This window comes from Hypomesus transpacificus, chromosome 9, assembly GCF_021917145.1.
Source record: "Hypomesus transpacificus isolate Combined female chromosome 9, fHypTra1, whole genome shotgun sequence".
Taxonomy (NCBI): Eukaryota; Metazoa; Chordata; class Actinopteri; order Osmeriformes; family Osmeridae; genus Hypomesus; species Hypomesus transpacificus.
Window position 1 is genome coordinate 7,970,157 of NC_061068.1, and position 18,493 is coordinate 7,988,649.

Sequence of the window (18,493 nt, forward strand, 5' to 3'; positions counted from 1 at the left end):
CCTGCCGAATTGTCGAAAACGCATTGCTTTTCCCTTCCTCGCCTGCATGGGCGCTATAGGCACGGGAGCGCATTACAACTCTCGCGTAACTAGGTGACGCGAACGGGTCAGCCATTTGTTCTTGAAGCTCGCGCAAAAGGTTAGCCCAACAACGAAAACGCAAGGCCATGAACATGGAGGATTGACCGACTGTCAAGAACGCAAAATACCGTCGATTTTTATATAAGGTGGGCGAGTTTATATTTTCCAGAATAAATGTTTTTCAATAATAATTGATACTTTGCATTAAAGTTTTGAATGTTACCTACAATAGATTGCTTGCTAGCTGTTAAGACACGAATCGGTAGCTAGGCTGCAGACAGCACCTAGAAATGGCAGTCGCGAAGCGTGGCACGGCGTAGCAAATAACCCCACAGTACTATTACCCGTTTTGCTGGAAGCTCGTGTTAGTCCTTCGAAATGAAATGCGATGCAAATGTAGTTAACCTACGTAGTGTAAATAACTGACCATGCTATTAAGAATCACTCGTGAGTAATTGACGAAGTTTGAAACCAGATGTCTTTTTTTGAGCAAGTCAGTCGACGTCAGGCATAGTGCTAGAGCTAGCTAGCTTTGAGAAGAATCCAACGACGTCTTAAGAGCTAACGACGTAAACTTGAAACGTTAGAAAGGCCAGCCACACATTTCGTGTTACTGTACAGTACTGGACACTTGACATGATTAACCTAGTACTAACTACTTGGTTAGCGTTCAAACCAAGTTTTGTGAGTTTAGCTACGTGATTGATCATCCTCCCGTACAGCCAATCTTCATTGCACGTGTAAAATAGTGGTTACAGCATCATATAACTATGTTAATCCGAGTAGTTTGGCAGCGTACTCAATTTTGTTTTCAACTATTTTCAAGTACTGTAGAAGCTAGCTAGCAAGAAAGCAGTAACTATTCAACCCTGCATTATTGCAGTCTAGCAAAACGCTTTCTTGTGGCTCATTTGCCATGTCTTCAACCACATAGCACTAATTATAGCTAGCATTGTAAACGGATCGACGATGAACACATGAGAAGATTGCTTGCAGTATCATGCAGCTAACCATCCCGTGACCATTTGACCATTACTTGCAAGCTAAATATCTACTTGTATGTATCGCCTTTGTGGGACACATCACTACTACTACTACGATGTACTGTTAAGGCCGCATCCAGTCCGCCGTGTGGAGCTTACTGGCTAACGAAGTGGGCCGACAACCTTGCGTACATGGATACGCTACACATTGTATTAATAATGCTCAGTTACACACCTACTGTGATTCTAGCTTATTAAAGCTAGCATATCCTCTAAGTCAACACTGTTATGCAGGCCTAGCTAAGTAAGTGCAAACAAGCCATCCTTAAACGAACGTCGCGACCAGTTAGTTGAGCTAGTTTGGCTGACGCAAGTCATGTTAGATTGTCCTAGCACAATGAGTTAGTTATGTTTGTCATAAACTCGCTTAACGGACATATGCCTACTGAACTATATATTCTGAAACGTAATCCTCCACCTGCATGGCTTTTTGGGCTTTTTGCATTTCGATGTTTACTGTATCACTCAAGCATTGACGAAACGGTGCCATGCAATTCCAGTACTGTAGCTTGTAACTTTTCGGTAATTAAATTGATTGTTGTGCTCCAAGTCAATGTGTATACGCATGACTTGTAAAGGGATTGTTTCGAAAGGGATTTACGAAATAAAACGGACACTACTGGTTCACACTGATGCGTGTTTGGACTATGCCTATCGTTTTATGCAATCCTGTGTGTTTGTTTGACTCCGTACATTTTCAAAATGGCCGCTGGCGGATTTGACCATAGACTGTTTACAGATTTTACTCCGCGGAAAGACGGACGCAAAAGAAAAGCTCAAGTTAAGTTTGGAGCCCAGGCGTAACCATTTTTAGGACACACGTAAAAGGGGCTTATTTATTTATATGTACTCATATGACTCGGAGCCGTTTCCCCCCCCTTTTCTGAAAGCGTATATGAAGAAATGGCCAGCGAGCTGCGTGTGACCTCATTGTTATTCTTTTGCGCCGCTGGGTCAGGACCGTGACCAGTTCGCACTGGAATCTTATATTGGCCACACGTGTGAATATCCCAAAACAAATCTGAGCCGTTAATCTGAATTGAGCACTAAGGTTTGCAGTGTGAACATAGCAGTATATACAAACTAATAATCAAATAAACCAAGTGAAAGCCTCTTTACTTAACAGGTTATCCAAAATGAGTTTGCTGGAAGTGCTATTGAATAAACGTATGTAGTTATTTCTTATGGTGACACATTTTGCTAATCATTTTCACATTCATGGCGCCAAGAGCTTGGTACCCTTGCTTGTTAGAAGTAAAACCTGCACTCCTCAGCCCTTGCTCTGACCTGTTGCATTGTCTAATTTGTAGGTCCGGTATCCTAGTATCTAGAGGAGACCAAGCCATTTCTCATCTAAGCAATCCACCATTAGAGCTGCAGGTACAAATGTCATGTTTATTTTAAGTAAAATTTTTAGTAATTGTATGTTCTGTATCAATTTCCCAAAGTCAGTATTATTGCAATAATTTGACATGGATTCAGGAGTTTGATGTTTACATGATCTGGGCTGGAGTCTGAAGTGCTCAAATATAATAATAATTGTGTAACACGGAATGCCTTCTTAAACTGGCAACATCTAATGGGCAATGGTATAAGGAAGAGGGAGCATTTGCTACCACAGACATAGTGTAGAATTTAAAATGGGATTTCTTTGCACTCCAAGTAACTTTCACGTAATTTGGAGAACTCATTTGTAATGGCATACTTCATGTCTGTTAAAACCGCAAGCGTAACTCCCAGCTTGTCTCGTGTGCTCTTCTCTTAACTGTAGATATTCTGTTTCAAAGTAGTGAGTGACTCCATCTATGGAGGAGAGTGTGAGCCCTGAGCTCTCTGTAGCTCCCGAGCCAGAGCAGAGTCAGGATCCTTTGGATAACAGCTCTCAAGGTACCTCAGACAAGTTTCATTTCACTAATCAGAGGTGCTGCTTCGACTCACGTTTTGCAGACAAAACTGCACCAATGGATCCTTGGCTACCTAAAGTTCATTTGGTTGTGCTTAAAGTAGGAGCAAAATGATCAATACAAACGAGAATCACTTTGTTCTACTTGCATCCAGGATTACAGTGTAGCCCTGACCGTAAGCCTAGTGTCTAGAAGAAGGGGTTTAAATGTTTTTGTGTTTATTGGTGTTGCGTATGATATAACATTTGTATAACTGTTATCTCCACTAAACCATTCCATTTCTGTTAACATGGTGTTGATTTTATCAACAGCAACCACAGAGGAGCATAACAAACAGATAAAAGGAGAGCAGGAGAGTGATCATGTTCCTGAGGTACAGCTAGAGGAAACAGAGAAATCTGTCAAGGCCTCAAGTGAGTTTAGGAAGACCTGGGGTTTCAGACGGACTACCATCGCCAAGCGAGACATGCCGGCAGAGGCGGCCCCCGAGAGCCAGGAGGGCCGAGGGCCTGTACGCCGCAGTGGGAGGCAGGCCAAACGCACGGACAAGCTGGAGGAGTTCCTGCTCACCACAAAGAGAGCTGGGAGGAGGAGTGGGCCTGCCAGCCTCGAGGGTGGGGACCCCCCTTCACAAACTCCCACTGATGCAGAGACTGCGTCGGAGGCCAGCTTTGACGGCAGCGCTGACGTGAAGTCCGTGGACGACAAGTGCGAGTCCCCCGAAGTGAGGACGAGGAGCGGAAGCAGGAAGAAAGTCACTGGGAAGGCCAAAGGGGGTCGAGGTAAGAAGGGGGGAGGCGGCTTAGTCAAAGATGACGCCAGCTCAGAGAATGACAATGAAGAGGGTGGCGGTGGAGATACCCCAAAGAAGCCTCAGTCCAAGACTCCGGGTCAGCTAAAAGACCAAGATGAGAATGAGGAGATGGAACCTGAGAAGCCTAGTCCCACAGAGGGAGATGGAGACGTAGAGGATCAAGCGGAGGCTCCGAAAAATCAGGAATTGGGCCAGAAAGAGATTGAAGTGGAGGTTGAGAATAAAGAGAAAACGGACGAAGAGGAGAACAAGAAGCCCACAGTGACTAGCGGAAAGCGTACATCAAGCAGATCTCCTGTGATGGCAGCCAGTCAAAGTTCGACTTCAATCAAGAGAGAAGCGAAAGCCAAACCTGGTCCAAAGTCCCTAAAGCCCCAGGAGGAAGATGACTCTGAAGAGGAAGATGAGGATACCACCACCACCTCCTCGTCGTCGTCATCCAGTGACTCGGATGAAGAAGGAGGATATGACCCTAATGCACTTTACTGCATCTGTCGACAGAAACACAACAAACGGTTGGCACTTTCATTTATTCACAATTTGATATGTCATTAAGTTGCGTAAATTGGCTCCTCAGCTTTTGGGAAAGGCTTTGATGTTGACTGCTGATTCACTGATTGAAATGACATCTATGACTTGCTGGTTGATTTGAAATGGAAGGATTAGCCAGCTGGTCAAATTCAATGAAAAAAACGTGTTACTTAATGTCCATCCTCAGGTATAAAATTGTCTTTAAACAAAGGCTCAACAAGTCTGTTGTACCAATGCAGATATCAGTGACTTGGCTTTGAAACCTCCAGCACCTTCTATTGAAGTTGGTGGGTCTGTCTTGTCTGCCACTCCACTGTATTACCCTGTGCCCTTTTCTGTGCCCAGGTTCATGATCTGCTGCGACCGCTGTGAAGAGTGGTTCCACGGTGACTGTGTGGGTATCACCGAGGCTCGCGGGCGTCTGATGGAGCGGAATGGGGAGGACTACGTCTGCCCCAACTGCAGTGCCAAGAAGAGCCACACTGCCAAGGCTGCTGTCCCCGCCACCGAGAACGGGAAACTGAAAGCCTCTGCGGGAGCTGGGACCTGTAAAGAAGAGAACAGCTCATCCTTGAGCCCTACTGTGGCTGCCCCCTCATCCGCCAGCGCGGCTGGGACAGAAGAGAAAGCTGGGGATGACATGGGGATCAAAGGGAGGATAGAGAAAGCCACAAACCCTAGTGGGAAAAAGAAGATCAAGATCTTTCAGCCGGTACGTTGTGTTTTCGCCCCCCAGTAGGGTTTTATGCACACAGTTTCATTAACGTCTGAAGGTATTGTAAGTGGTATAAGAATTGGTCAAGTTTTTTTGCGACAAATCAAATCCTACACAAGTTTTAGAGAATATAATTCATTCCTATCACTAGCGACCTCTGACCCAGAATGTCAAACTTAGTCTTCATCTGTACTTTCAATTATCTTTTTGAAACCTTTTGCGAGTAGGCCGCACTGCAGCCCACTGTGAAGGCGGCTCCAGAGACACCTGCTTTGACGGTGGTGAAGGCCGAGGACGGTTCTTCTCTGCCTAAATGCATTGGACCTGGCTGTGAGAAGAATGCCCAGCCAGACTCTGTCTATTGTGGCAATGACTGTATCCTGAGGCATGCAGCTGCAGCCATGAAGTCCATCACAGATGTGAAGGAGCCAAAGCAGAAAGACAAGGACAAACCGAAAGCCCAGAAGGAGAAGCCTTGCAAGTCAACGCCTAAGGTACTATAGGGATCTTGCAGATCAGTCTAACTTGTGTAAATTATGTACACCATCTACATTAAGGTCACTAAACTGAACCCCCCCCTTCAGAAATGTGTCAAAGTGGAATCTGTTCTCAAGTCATTACATCTCAATTGATATTGATTGTATTGTAGCATGATTTTGTGTTGTCATGTTGTGCCTCTGCAAGAAGGACAGTTAGTCATATTGACGGTCCAGCATCTCAGCGACCCATCGTCAACAAAGAACATCAGGAGTGCAGAGGGGAGATACTTTGCCTATAGTGCAAAGGACCAAGGAAATCTAAGGCTCAACTGTGCTTAAAATATAAAATCTCATTTTATTGACGCTTGTCCTTCCATTGTGTCACATCCTTAGGATTAATAGTTAAAATAAGAATGATGGCAAGCCAGCAATTGACAAATGGTCCACGTATAGCAAAGATTAATTAGGAGTCTATGGCACGATAGTTGTTGACTGTTGGTGAACATATTTTGTCTGAACTACTGAAATGTTTTTGCATGTTGGAATTTGTTTGGCTGAGTCAATTCCCATTTTTTATGAAGGGTTTAGAATTTGTCAGTAGTGCATAGTAGTTTACTGATGGTTATGGTTTGTAAAGGAGACCACATCATGCAAGAGAAGTGACTTTGGGACATGAATGATCTTAACTTGAAATTAACTTGAATATTAAGTTGAACCTTAGCAACTTGAACTAACTTCTCGTTTGATCCTTCAAATAACATAGATAACTCTTATCCATAGCTTTTATACCTTAACATTCTAAAGGGATATGTATCCATTAACACCTTGATGGATTAGGGTTGTTTTCGTAAATGTTCTTAATTTATTGTAATTTAAATTAACAATCATTGCTCTGTTAACATTCTTTGTCATAACATGTATTTTTTATCTTGCCAATACAATAATGAATGAGACGTTGACAAATATCGCCTTTGACTGTGTAAGATAAGTCACAACTGAAAAGTTTATTGGGTGGTCAATATAAACCAAAATGAAAGAAACTATCTAAATATGGCAAAGTATTACTCCCCACCCCCTCACCCTTTAACATAAGCCTAATTATATCAGCATGTTAAGCTTAATATGATGTTTTGTCAAACCAATGTATCATTAATTAATCATGACCCCTAATGTTAATATCAAACCACTTCTCAAATGGCTCTAATTGAATGTATGTGTGCTTTGTCTGCCCAGAAGAGTGGTGCCACAGGAAAGAAGGCCAGCAAGAAGACAACTGAAGAGGAGTCTGAAAGTAAGGATGAAGACTCTGATGAAGATGAGCTTGCAGAGGAGCATCCACCACCACCTGCCACATCTTCCTGGTCCAGCGACCATAATTACAATGCAGTAACGCCAGAAAAGACTACACCCATATCAACAGTTTTAAACAAAGCGTGTATGTATCTCTTTGAAGGTCTTGATAATCCAAGCTTAACCATGACTTCTTTTCGCACTATAGGGCATTGTCAAGCAAGCAAGGTGACCATTATATGCATTGGGCTTTGTGTACGAAATTACATTGTTTTTTATGTTATGAATGTGGCCTTGCCAGGCCAACACATGCCATAGTTAAATAATCTGTGAGAAGGGCTCTTATGAAAAAGACGTGGTGTGGAAAATGTGTATTCAGGCTGTCAGGTCAGCAAAAGTTTGAACTTGATTCAGTAATGATCAGAAGTTGTATTTAGGCTACTGAGTGGGTAAGTATGGTATGATCATAGCTATATAAAGGTAAGTACAATACAAATCAGTTGAAATGCCTTCGATTTGAAATATTGAGCTGCTAATGGATGCAGGATCAGAAGGAAGAGGTCATTCATGGCTGAAAGATGCATCCTTGCTAGTTTGCTGTGGCTATGCCATATGAGTGTATCCTGTCACTGAGAGGATTCAGTGTCTGTGCCCATGTGGAGGGGGGAGGGGGGGGGGTCTGTCCACATCCTGATCTCAAACTCAGCCGTTGGTCTGAAGACCGTGCCATCTCTCACCAGCAGGTAGGTCTCTGTGACTTTTTATCCATGGATTTACATGAGCCTATGAAGCAATATAGCTCGCATTGTGCTGACAAATTCAGGTGTAAACCTGTTCAGCATAAAATGCAAAGCATTAACTGCTAGCTTTGTGAAAAACAAGCTGGAGTTTTGATCATCCTTATTCATATTGAATGTCATGAATCCCACATCCTGGGAAATTACCTCTTACGATAAAATAAAAGGTGATATGACTGATTGTTGTATGCCTTGATTAATTATGTGAGGGGTGTTCACATTGTGACAACTGGGGTTATCCTGGTCACTGAATATCAGGATGCATATGCCACTTCTCTACACGGTCCAAAAGGATGCAAGACCCTGAAGCCCACAGACGGTGACCATCTGGGACAGGGAGTCCACACTTTAGGAAATTGAGACCAGCTGAAGCAGCTACAAGGAAGTGTAGGAAGACGTCGGGAGAAGATTGAAAGACTGGAGTTGAAGACTAAAATGCACACAAATTCAGAGCAAGGAAGATTGACAGTAGTGACACATAACAGATCCAGTTGTACTTGGCAGGAAAACTTGCTTGTGTTTTTGAACAAAGAGGAAAATGTGTTTCCTGTTATTATTCAGGACAACAAAGGTTTAAGGCAATAGTAATTGTGTTGTCTTTGTTTTGAGCTACATGAATATTCATGCTATATCTTCATTAAGCCTGTCCAACACATCAGTGGATTCAACCATAGTGTGGGTAAGAGCAGGTTGAGTTCTGTCGAGGTGTGCAGAGAGGATCCAGGTGCCGGCTCTGTCATATAACTTGTATTCCACTTTTGTTTAAAGGTTCATCTTGTTTGCCTTTATTGAGGTGTATGCAAGTTGTACACCTACGGAATTATGGCCATTTCAGTGATCCAACAGCTGTGACGTATTGGTTGTAGTTGACTTGCATGGGAAGTCCTCATGCAATGTTTTGATAAACATTTCTGTTTTGATGGGTGTTACTGCAGATTCAATTAATTCTGTTGAAATTAAGTGAAAACATCTGTGGTGAGATACAATGCAGTTTTATTATCTGCAGTGTAGAGAAGAGTTTGATTCGGTCCATGTGTCAGTTTAAGAGTTTTTAAAAGCTTTTAAAATGTACATCTTATTATTCTGCATTTGTCTCAAGGTGCACTTCACAAAGTTGTGTTGCACTCATTATCTTGCTTTTAAGATAAATCAGTGAAGCCTTAAAATTATTTGGTGGTCTAGTGTTGTAGGAAAAAATGGAATATTTGGTCCATCCTTAAGGCATTATGGAGAATGAGTTGCCCCTCCCATTATCCTCCAAGCACAGTCCATGAAATTGACAGCCTGCAGGGATTGACAGAAAGCCTGTTGCATTTGATAATATGTGGTGCAAAACTGTTTAAATGTTGAAGAACACAGAGGAGCTACAGTGGTGGGATGATGGCTCCTTATCACATGGTTTATTCACATCTCCAAAATAAATGGAAAGTTAAGTTGTCCTTTTTTGATGTTGCTCTGATCCTTTGTGTATATGATTAGCTCACTGAACGTATAGATTTGTGTAAAAATATCAAAACATGAAACACATTTCCTCATCCAACAAGGTGTCCAATGCTCCTTCGTCTTTGATCCTGTGTGTGAAGTAAATGTGAATTTAGTCTAACTTTCCCATTACATGTGCTTGTATGCCTTATACTCCAAGTTGAAGATATGCATTTGTAACTTGTTCACTTGACTGCTTTTGAAGGTCCACCGCTTGTGGTATTCATATGTACTTGTATCTTGTTTACCCAGGTTCCAAAGAGGACCAGGAGAGTGATGAGGGACAGGAGAGTGATGAGGAACAGAACAAAAAGGATCCTGCTCCTCTGGAGAAGAAACCCAGTGAATCCACCACACCACCCAAAGGAACCAAAAAGTCCCCCCGTCCTAAAGAATCCAAGATGGCCACCAAGGGCAAGAGGGCTTCATCTCCAATCAGCAGTACCAAGTCATCCAAGAAACGATTGACTCCCCCTAGTAAAACGTTAAAGTCCAAGAAACCTGGCTCTTCAACTGGCCCTGCTCCGTCTACCTCATCCCCCGGTCCTGTTCACATCACAGGAGCTTTGAGAGTCACAAAGTCCACCTTCACCATCCCTAAGAAGCAACCACAGCAGAAGGACACCCTGGCCTCCAACCACTCCTCTTCTTCCAGAGCCCAGACATCTAGCTCCTCAGCCCCCTCCAGTCAGACCCAGTCGTCCTCCCCCAGGCCTCCCCAGCCTGCTGCTTCAGCCCCCACCCTGCCCTCCATGCCCTCTCTGCCTCCACCCAACAACCAGATGAGACAGAACATCCGCCGCTCACTCACAGACATCCTCTTTAAGAGGTGAGCTGATGATGATGATGATGATGGTGAAGGGAACAACGTGCTAATGCTAATTATAATGCCGGTCACTTCAACTAAAAATGAGCTCTGCCATGATTTAATTGTTAATTGTTGTTCCCTTTCAGGGTGAGTGACAGTGATGATTTGAATATGTCTGAGAGCGAGGTGGGGAAACTGGCTGTTACCATTGAAAAGGAGATGTTCAACCTGTGCCTTAACACTGACAGCAAGTACAAGAACAAGTATAGGTCCCTCATGTTCAATCTGAAAGACCCCAAAAACAAGGTCAGTCCACAAAGTTTTTGCAATCTGTGTTAATATGTAAATATATTTGTTCATCATTTATCTGTTGAGTAAATGCTGTCAATGCATCTACCTACCACAGGCTAATGTGACTTTTGATTTTGCATGTTTCCTGGCCGGTGAGCTTTTTTCAGAGTGCTGCGTCATTAGGAAAGCTAATTACTCTGGCGTGGAGGCAGACTTAACAAAACATGTATGATTTGACATGCTGTAATGCACTTAAGTGCAATAAAGCCTACTGAAACCATACTATGAGTATTTTTGTATGTAAAAGCTCTGTGTAGAGAGCACATTTTTTAAACTTGCTGCTAGCTCAGGAGAATGTAATATTGGTTGCAGTAAAATGCTGTGTTAAATTGTAATACTTGAAAATGTATTCAGTAAATGAACCCTGTTTTAATAGGACAAATGAACACATGCCATGTATCTCCATAGGGTCTGTTCTACAGGGTGGTCTGGGGGGAGGTCAGTCCCTTTAGACTAGTGAGACTGAGTGCTGAGGAGCTTCTTTCCAAGGAGATCTCAGAGTGGCGAAAGCCTGACAACTCAGAGGTAACTATGTTCCTGCTCTGCATGAAGGCATTCAGTCATTTGTGAGTGTCTCTGTTAAAGCAAACAAATATGGATCATTGACTTGTATTCCATTCCTGTTCAACATAATCAACACATTCCTCAGTACAATTTTGTACTGGGGTCTCCTGTAGAATTCTCTAACATGGATATTGTTTCTGCCTATACAGACTCCTAACGCCCGGCCCCAGGCTGGGCATGCCAGAGCAGGCCACAGGAATGAGACGGCTCATCCTTATGTGGACACGGAGGATGCCCCACCAATGTCTGACGGAGATGTATGTATCCCTGCCACCTCCCCGTCTCCTCGCATGGCTTCTGCTGCAGTAAGTGGTGGCTCTTCTTTCTCTCCGTTTCTTTTTCCCTCTCAAGGCACTTTTTCCTGGAGCTTTAACTTTTGCAAGATCAGACGTAGAATTCAGAACAACAATGTGCAATTTCCAGATTAACACTTTTGCCAAACTTTCCTATTCGCTTATGTCCCATTTTGCTACTGAAGCCTACTGCAATGCTTTAATCCGCACAATTTCACACAATTTATAATTGGTCAGAAACCAGATCAGGTTTCTTGTTGTTGTAAACAGTGAGATTGTGATGAATGGACTCTGATTGGGAGTCCTATGAAGGGCAGTCATTTAACTGGTTCATCCGTTCTCAGGAACAGGAGGAGTCTAGTTCCGTTCCCTCAGGCTCTGCTCAGGACTCCAGTGTTGCCACCAGTGGCAGTGCAATGCCAGATATCTTTAGCAGCATGCTTAAAGATACGACAGCTGAGCACAGAGCCCACTTATTTGACCTCAACTGTAAGATCTGCACAGGTAATGTTATTTTTTTTGTATGTTTGTGAATCGCATACATTTCAAATCTTTGTGTACCTGAAACCTTTTCAGTTTCATGCAATGTAAAATTGCTGTAATTGTACTCAACTCTTTTGTTCATAACCTTTTTGTACCGTCCAGGCCAGAAAGCTGAGGATGAGCCAGCAGCAAAGAAAGCCAAGCTTTCCAAGAAGCCAGAGGTTAGGCCCAGACAGGAACTACGTTCCTCCAGGTCCTCCTCAGGTGAAGTCACTCCAACCCTCTACCCCAGCGCTGAGCCCCCCGTGCCTGAGCCCCCGCCCCCTCAGGAGGACATGCATAGCCTGGCTCCTCCCCCTCAAACACCTCTCAGCACCACGCCCACCATTTCCTCTGTCAGCATCACCCGCAGAGACCCCCGCATGGCCAGGCACAGCTCTGCTGTGACCGTCACCCACACTGCACAGGACTTCTCCATGGCGGCCCCCATCTCAGAAGAGCTACCTGTTGCTGCGGTGCCTCTGGCTGTAGAGGTGGTCCTAAAAGGGCCTCTGCCCATGCCCCCAGCTCCCCCGCCCTCCATCACCAAAGCTGTCCTGCAAAAAGCCACTGCCTCAGGGGACACCAGGATATATGGTTCAGCTGAAACAAGGTGTTTAATCACAAACTTCATTAATATAGTATGGTCAAATTGATTAGCCGTCCTAGATTTTATAAGATGTTCTATTCATAAACTACGAGGTGCTCTTGAACAGGTTTTAGATTATTATTGTTATCCCTGTCACTGTAAGATGCAAAGACATTCCTTTGATTAAATGTTTAAGTGACCTTTAGGTGAAGAATATTGTTTTGTTCCATTCAGTGCATCGGAGGCTCCTCCAGAGGGAGAGACTGCTCTCTTCCTGTCTGGCCAGGAGATGATATGGAAAGGATTTATCAACATGCATACTGTTGCTAAGTTTGTCACCAAGGCTTACCTGGTCTCTGGATCCTTCGAGTACCTGAAGGAGGTTGGTTATTCACACTGTTGTCAAAAATTGAATTTTTGGAATGAAGTCTGAGAACAAAATCTCTAGGACAGTTTATGATTGGTCTCAAACCCATGTTAGAGTGTCACATGTTTGGAGTTATGCAGAACACATTGGTATTCCAACGCTTACTTCATTGAGACTTTTGATTAGTAACATAGTCAAACCGCTGTAGGATCTGCCAGACACCATCCACATTGGGGGCCGGATATCCCCCACCACAGTGTGGGACTACGTTGGGAAACTCAAGACGTCTCTGTCCAAGGTATGTTTGACCAATTTCTGTCATTCTGAAATCCTTACTCCCCTCTCCTAATACACCAAAGTCACCTCTTTCCTCCTGCTCTTTCCCTCTCTCTTTCACAGGAGTTGTGCCTGATTCGTTTCCACCCCGCTACAGAGGAAGAGGAGGTGGCCTATGTCTCTCTGTTCTCTTATTTTAGCAGTAGGAAACGCTTTGGAGTGGTCGCCAACAACAACCGCCGCATCAAAGACCTCTACCTCATCCCCCTGAGCTCCAAGGACCCGCTCCCCTCCAAACTTTTACCCTTCGATGGGCCAGGTAAGAATTTGTAGGGAGACTATAGGATGACTCACGGCCACACTTGCACAGTGAATTCTGGTTTAATCTGTCACTAAGAAAACATTTAAAGTAAGCAAGTGATTTTCCAACATGGTAAGTATTCCCAGGGGGTTTGTGGGATATGGTTGAAACCACTTTTTATATGTGAAATGAGAGCTTGTTTCAGGAATGTGATCTGTAGTGTGCACTATAGGGGGCGCTCATATACCTTAATGATCTTACCTGTAATACCCCTCTGTATTCATATTGTGCCCACTGTATATTCTCTGTGTTCTGATCTTGTATCACATGTCCGTTTTTTAATAAAGGATGTTGTGCATCGCAGGTTGGTGCAGCCTTAGTTGCTAGTCTCAGTTTATTGTTTTTATGCTCAACTTTGTAACCAGTGTGGTGGACTTGAATGTTACATGAGTAGGGGGGATTATTTACCACACCAAAGAAGTTTCACACTGCAACCGGAGGCGCTTTACTAGTAGAGCAGTCTACGTGACTTGAAGGTACAGGATCAGCCCCCAACCTGGCCCTTATTTGTCAAGTGCTGTTTGCTTGGAGGGAAGTGGTAAGTCATCATCGGAGAGGCCGGTCCTGAAAGCCTTGGCAATGAAGATGGACCTAACCATGTTGCAGCATTACAATCTCTTATCAGTGTTATTTACCTTTTACACATCAGCAATTAAACAATACTCCATATGAAAAACAGAAACACTATTACAAAACCAAATAAAAAGAACATTGTAAAACTGGGGATCCCAAATATTTGTTCGAACTTGATTGTTGTTTTCTACAGGTTCTTGTTTGTATAGTGACCAGTGCATACTCAGATAAATATTTCTTTATAGAACACTCTTAACTTAACCTGCAAAGCCTTTGATCATTTTTGTTCAGTGAAACTGATATTTCAGTGGATTGCTACTGTGAATACCTTCAGTGAAAGCTATTGTCATTTAAATGATTTGATGTTCACTCTTTGAAACAAGCTCTCATTTAACTATATAAAAAAATATTACAATTGAAATGCAGACCAGTTGCACAATTCACACAAATATTAATTATATCCATATGCCTCTGTGTTTTCCTGTCTTGTAGGACTGGAGCCAGCCCGCCCCAACCTCCTCCTTGGCCTTGTGATTTGCCAGAAGGACAGGAAGCGCCCTGGAGCTTCCTTGGAGGGTGAAGAGAAACGTTCGAAGATCCAAACCAGAAGTCAGGATGATGGCGGCCTTCCAAAAGTAACCACCTCTGTCAAAGCAGAGGCTAAAGTAGAGAAAGGTGCACGCTTCAGCCAGGAGATTCCCTTCAGTACAACCCCTCCAAGATCCCCACCTGCTCCGAGTTCCTCAGAGACTTTCTCCACTTCTCAAGCCACCTCATCAGTTTTGTCTTTCCTCTCCTCTGTCAAAGCTCCTGCTGTAGCCACCCCAACAGCAAAGACTCCCCATCCTCCACTAGTTCTGCAGCCTCCTCTGCTACTGCCACCCCACTGCAGACCATTCTCAAGACTCTCTTTGGAAAGAAAAAGCAGGACTCTGAGGCCTCCCTCTCTCCTGATCAAGGGGGAGAGGGTTCAGTTGCCCCTGCTACACTCCTAGATCCTATTGTTCAGCAGTTTGGACAGATTTTTAAAGAGAAGCCTAGAGAGAAAGACGAGGATGACCGGCCGTATGACCCAGAAGAGGAGTATGACCCCAGCATGGGCTACACAGCATCGAAGAGAACTGTTGACACAGCCAAAGTGGTCAGCAAGAACTCTGAGGGGCCGTTCACTGAGGTGGATGATGTCGCATATGACCCAGAAGATGACACTATATTTGAGGAAGTTAAGACGGAGGCGCCTGGTCAAGCTAAGGCCACACCTGAAATTGAAACCACAGGTGGGACGAATCCGCAGAAAATGTTGGACAATCTCAATAAACAGATTGAAGAACAGAAAAGACAGCTTGAGGAGCAGGAAGAATCAATTCGCCAACAAAGATCGACCGCAGGGCCAGCTGGCACCTCCGTCTCGGATTCCTTAATGGCACAGCCCTCCTTACTGGCCAACAGCCAGCTTTTGCAGCTGGGTAAAAAGGTTGAAGAGTTGGTGAAATCGTCAGTCACCCCTTTGATCAACCAGAAAAGGGACCCCCGACAGAGCCGTGATCCTCGACAGGCAGCAGCCAGCAGGAGACACACGACAGACTCTGGAGAGAAGGAAGAAATGCCAGCTCACGTCTCAGAGACCCCCTCACCACCACCGCCGCCGCCGCCGCCGCCACCGCCTGCTGTCCAACAGTCCGAAACACCTCTGTCACAAGAGGAAGGGATGACAGAGGAGCTCCCCTTCTTGGAGTCAGACGAAACCGAGGTTTCCATTCCCTTATTAGGAGAGCAGATGGAACCTGACATGGAAGTCAACTACATGGAAGATCGAAAACTGAAAACCGAAGAAATTGAGCCGACCAAGGTGGAGAACGAGATGGACAAGTACAGTATTTGGCCGAATGCTGCCAGCATCCTAAAAGTAGGCGAGATCTCTAATTATGAGCAGAACAGTCAAGAGTCCAACTCTATTTCCTACTATGATGCATCTACTAATGACACATCTACCACGGCATCCAAAATTCCCGTACTCAGTCAAAACATGAGCCATGTTAGTAGTGGTCTGGGTGACAGTCATTCTTCCCACATGTCACATGTAACAACATCAAGCTTTCACAGTGACTATAGAGGTGCCCCCGACACTCTGTCGCCAAACAGTTTCCCTCCTCAGCTTGGACCCCCGCACTTGCAGGGACCACCTCGTATGCTTGGGCCTCCACCCATGTCTGTTCCTCCACCCATGCAGGGACTCCATCCAATGTGCGGCCCACCCCCTATGCAGGGTCTTCCACCACCCATACAGGTTCCTCAAATTCATGGTCCTCCACCCATGCAAGGTGAAGGCAGCCAGTCTCAGTATGGCCCACCTCCAGGAGGTTATCCTCTCTATCCAAACCAGTGGGGTGGGTCACAGCAGCCACCACATCCTGGGCCTCATCCTCAGAACATAATGCCACCAAGAGGACTCCCACATCCATTCCCTCCAGTGGGGCCGAGACCTCGCTCTCAGATATTTGATCCCCCTATGGGCTCCATGCCCCCCCAACACATTGGACAACAAGGTCCCCCTCCTGGCCTACCCCCACCCAATTATGACGGACAAAATGCATTACCCCCACCAAGATTTAGTGGACCACCTCCAAGATTTAATTACCCTGGACCTGGAGGCCCCCCTCCCCCCTTCACAGGGCCACCACTTGGCCACTTTGACAGTAGAGTGCCACCTCCTCACTTCTCTGGACCCAGGGGTGTTCCACCCTCTCAATTTGGAGAGCAGGTGTCCCAGGCTCCCATGATGGATCCACCCAGAGGGGCTATGGATCAGTACAACAAAGATGGTGCAGGATCTTATAAACAGGGCATGGACCACCACCAGGGATCATACAAAGATAACCAGGCCCCTCCACCAGGCCCACCTTACAGGGGGCCTCCACCCAACCAGTATGAGGGAAGAAGAGGTCCACCACCCCTTGCAGAAATCAGTGGACAGCGCTTCCAGCAGCATGGCCAGTATAGAGCACCCTCTCCACCACCCCCAACTCACAGAGGGTCTTACGATGACCCGCGGGGTGGTCCTCCTCAGGACAACAGGGGCCCACCCCCCCAGCATTTTGCTGGGCCCCAGCGGTACCGCCTTGACAGTCATCCAGATGACTTGAGACCAGGACGTCATAGTGGGCCTCTGCTCCCTACACCTTCAGAGGGTCCGATACCTCTACCAAGTCGCATGGGAGGCCACAGTCCAGATCCCCACAGGGATGAACACTGGCGCAGACACTCGCCTAGCCTGAGGAGGAGGAGCGCCTCAGCCAGAGAGGGCTCAGAGCCTCGCAGTGGCGAAAGGTCCAGCCGCTTTGAGGGTGGCCATCGAGAGCGGGAGCCTATCACTGCATCCTCGCGACTGTCTGAAGAAAGACAGAGGGATGTCTCAGAGGACCGGAGAAGGGACAGAGAGTCTGGCCCACATGGAGGCAGGCCGTGGGACCGAAGCCAGGGGAAGCGCTGGAGCCGTGAGCGAGAGTGGGATAAAAGCAAGGATAGAGATCGGGAAAGAGAGCGCAGCAAAGGTCGAGATGGAGACAGACACAGGGAACCAGACGGAGACCGTCACCGGGAGTCAGAGCCTGAAAAGAGGCGTGACAGAGAAAGAGACCGAGACCGTGAAAGGGACAGGGACAGAGGGAGGGAGAGGGAACCTGACAGGAGAGACCACGACCGAGACAGAGCGAGGATCAGAGACCGTGAGAGAGACAAGGAAAGAGAGCGGGAACGAGACAAAGACAAAGACATCAGGGACCGAGAGCGGGAACGAGACAAAGACCCCAGGGAGCGGAGAAGGGAGCGCTCCAGGAGCAGAGACCGAGAGCGTGGGAAAGACCGAGCTAGGGACAGGGACAGGGACAGGGACCGGGACAGGGACAAAGACCGGGACCGCCGGGATAGGAGCAGAAGCAAAGAAAAGAGAGAAGATAAAAAAGATGTTAAACACGATACCACAAAAGCAAGTGAGAAATCTGTGGAAATGGAGAATGACAAAAACTAATCTGTTTTTTCCCCTGGACTGTAAATTAAAGGTATTCGATGTCCACTTCATTCATAACTGTAAATTAACCCCTTTTTTCTACAAGATATTATTGTATAACTTGAGACCCTTCAACTGTAGTTGAAAGGTCTAAGTTTTGTATCTTTTTTTCCACTAATATTTTATGAATTCTCCATTTTGAAGAAACTGTTCAGATGTAATTTAAGTTTAGGATGTGATACTGTTAATATTACATATACTGTTCTCACGTTACAACTCTTTTATAAGAATAGCATCAAAGTAACCGTTGACCGTCTTACCATCACAAATGTAATATGAATGTATTTGTGTATATACTGCTATGTTTTAATGACTTTTCTAAGTGTAGAAATTATAAGCCATAGGGTTTGGATTATGTGAGTATATAGGAAATGGAGTAATCTATTCTGTCATCAGACAATACAGTGTATGTGCGTGTTCAGCAGTTAACTACAAAAAAGTTGTATAGTCAGAATAAATCATTGGCCGTTGTCATTGAAGTCTGTCCTAATTTTGTTGAAATCTTGCTTATTAATAAACCTTCATGAAAATACCATGAACATTTTGTCACCTGAAGTCAGTTTATTTTTGTATACATTTCTATTGAA

General features: G+C 45.1%; 1 protein-coding gene across 1 annotated transcript; it reads left to right on the plus strand.

Annotated features, from left to right (window-relative positions):
* Nucleotides 1-105: 105 nt before the first annotated feature.
* On the plus strand, nucleotides 106-18,445 carry LOC124471160 (death-inducer obliterator 1-like). Its single transcript, XM_047025525.1, is given in 18 exon segments — nucleotides 106-227; nucleotides 2,435-2,504; nucleotides 2,896-3,011; nucleotides 3,340-4,357; nucleotides 4,719-5,085; nucleotides 5,316-5,582; nucleotides 6,801-7,002; nucleotides 9,389-9,965; nucleotides 10,091-10,250; nucleotides 10,704-10,820; nucleotides 11,009-11,164; nucleotides 11,497-11,656; nucleotides 11,798-12,287; nucleotides 12,498-12,645; nucleotides 12,839-12,928; nucleotides 13,030-13,225; nucleotides 14,333-14,668; nucleotides 14,671-18,445. Coding segments are annotated over 16 exon segments (7,563 nt in total). The 5' UTR covers nucleotides 106-227; nucleotides 2,435-2,504; nucleotides 2,896-2,929; the 3' UTR covers nucleotides 17,868-18,445.
* Nucleotides 18,446-18,493: the final 48 nt, after the last annotated feature.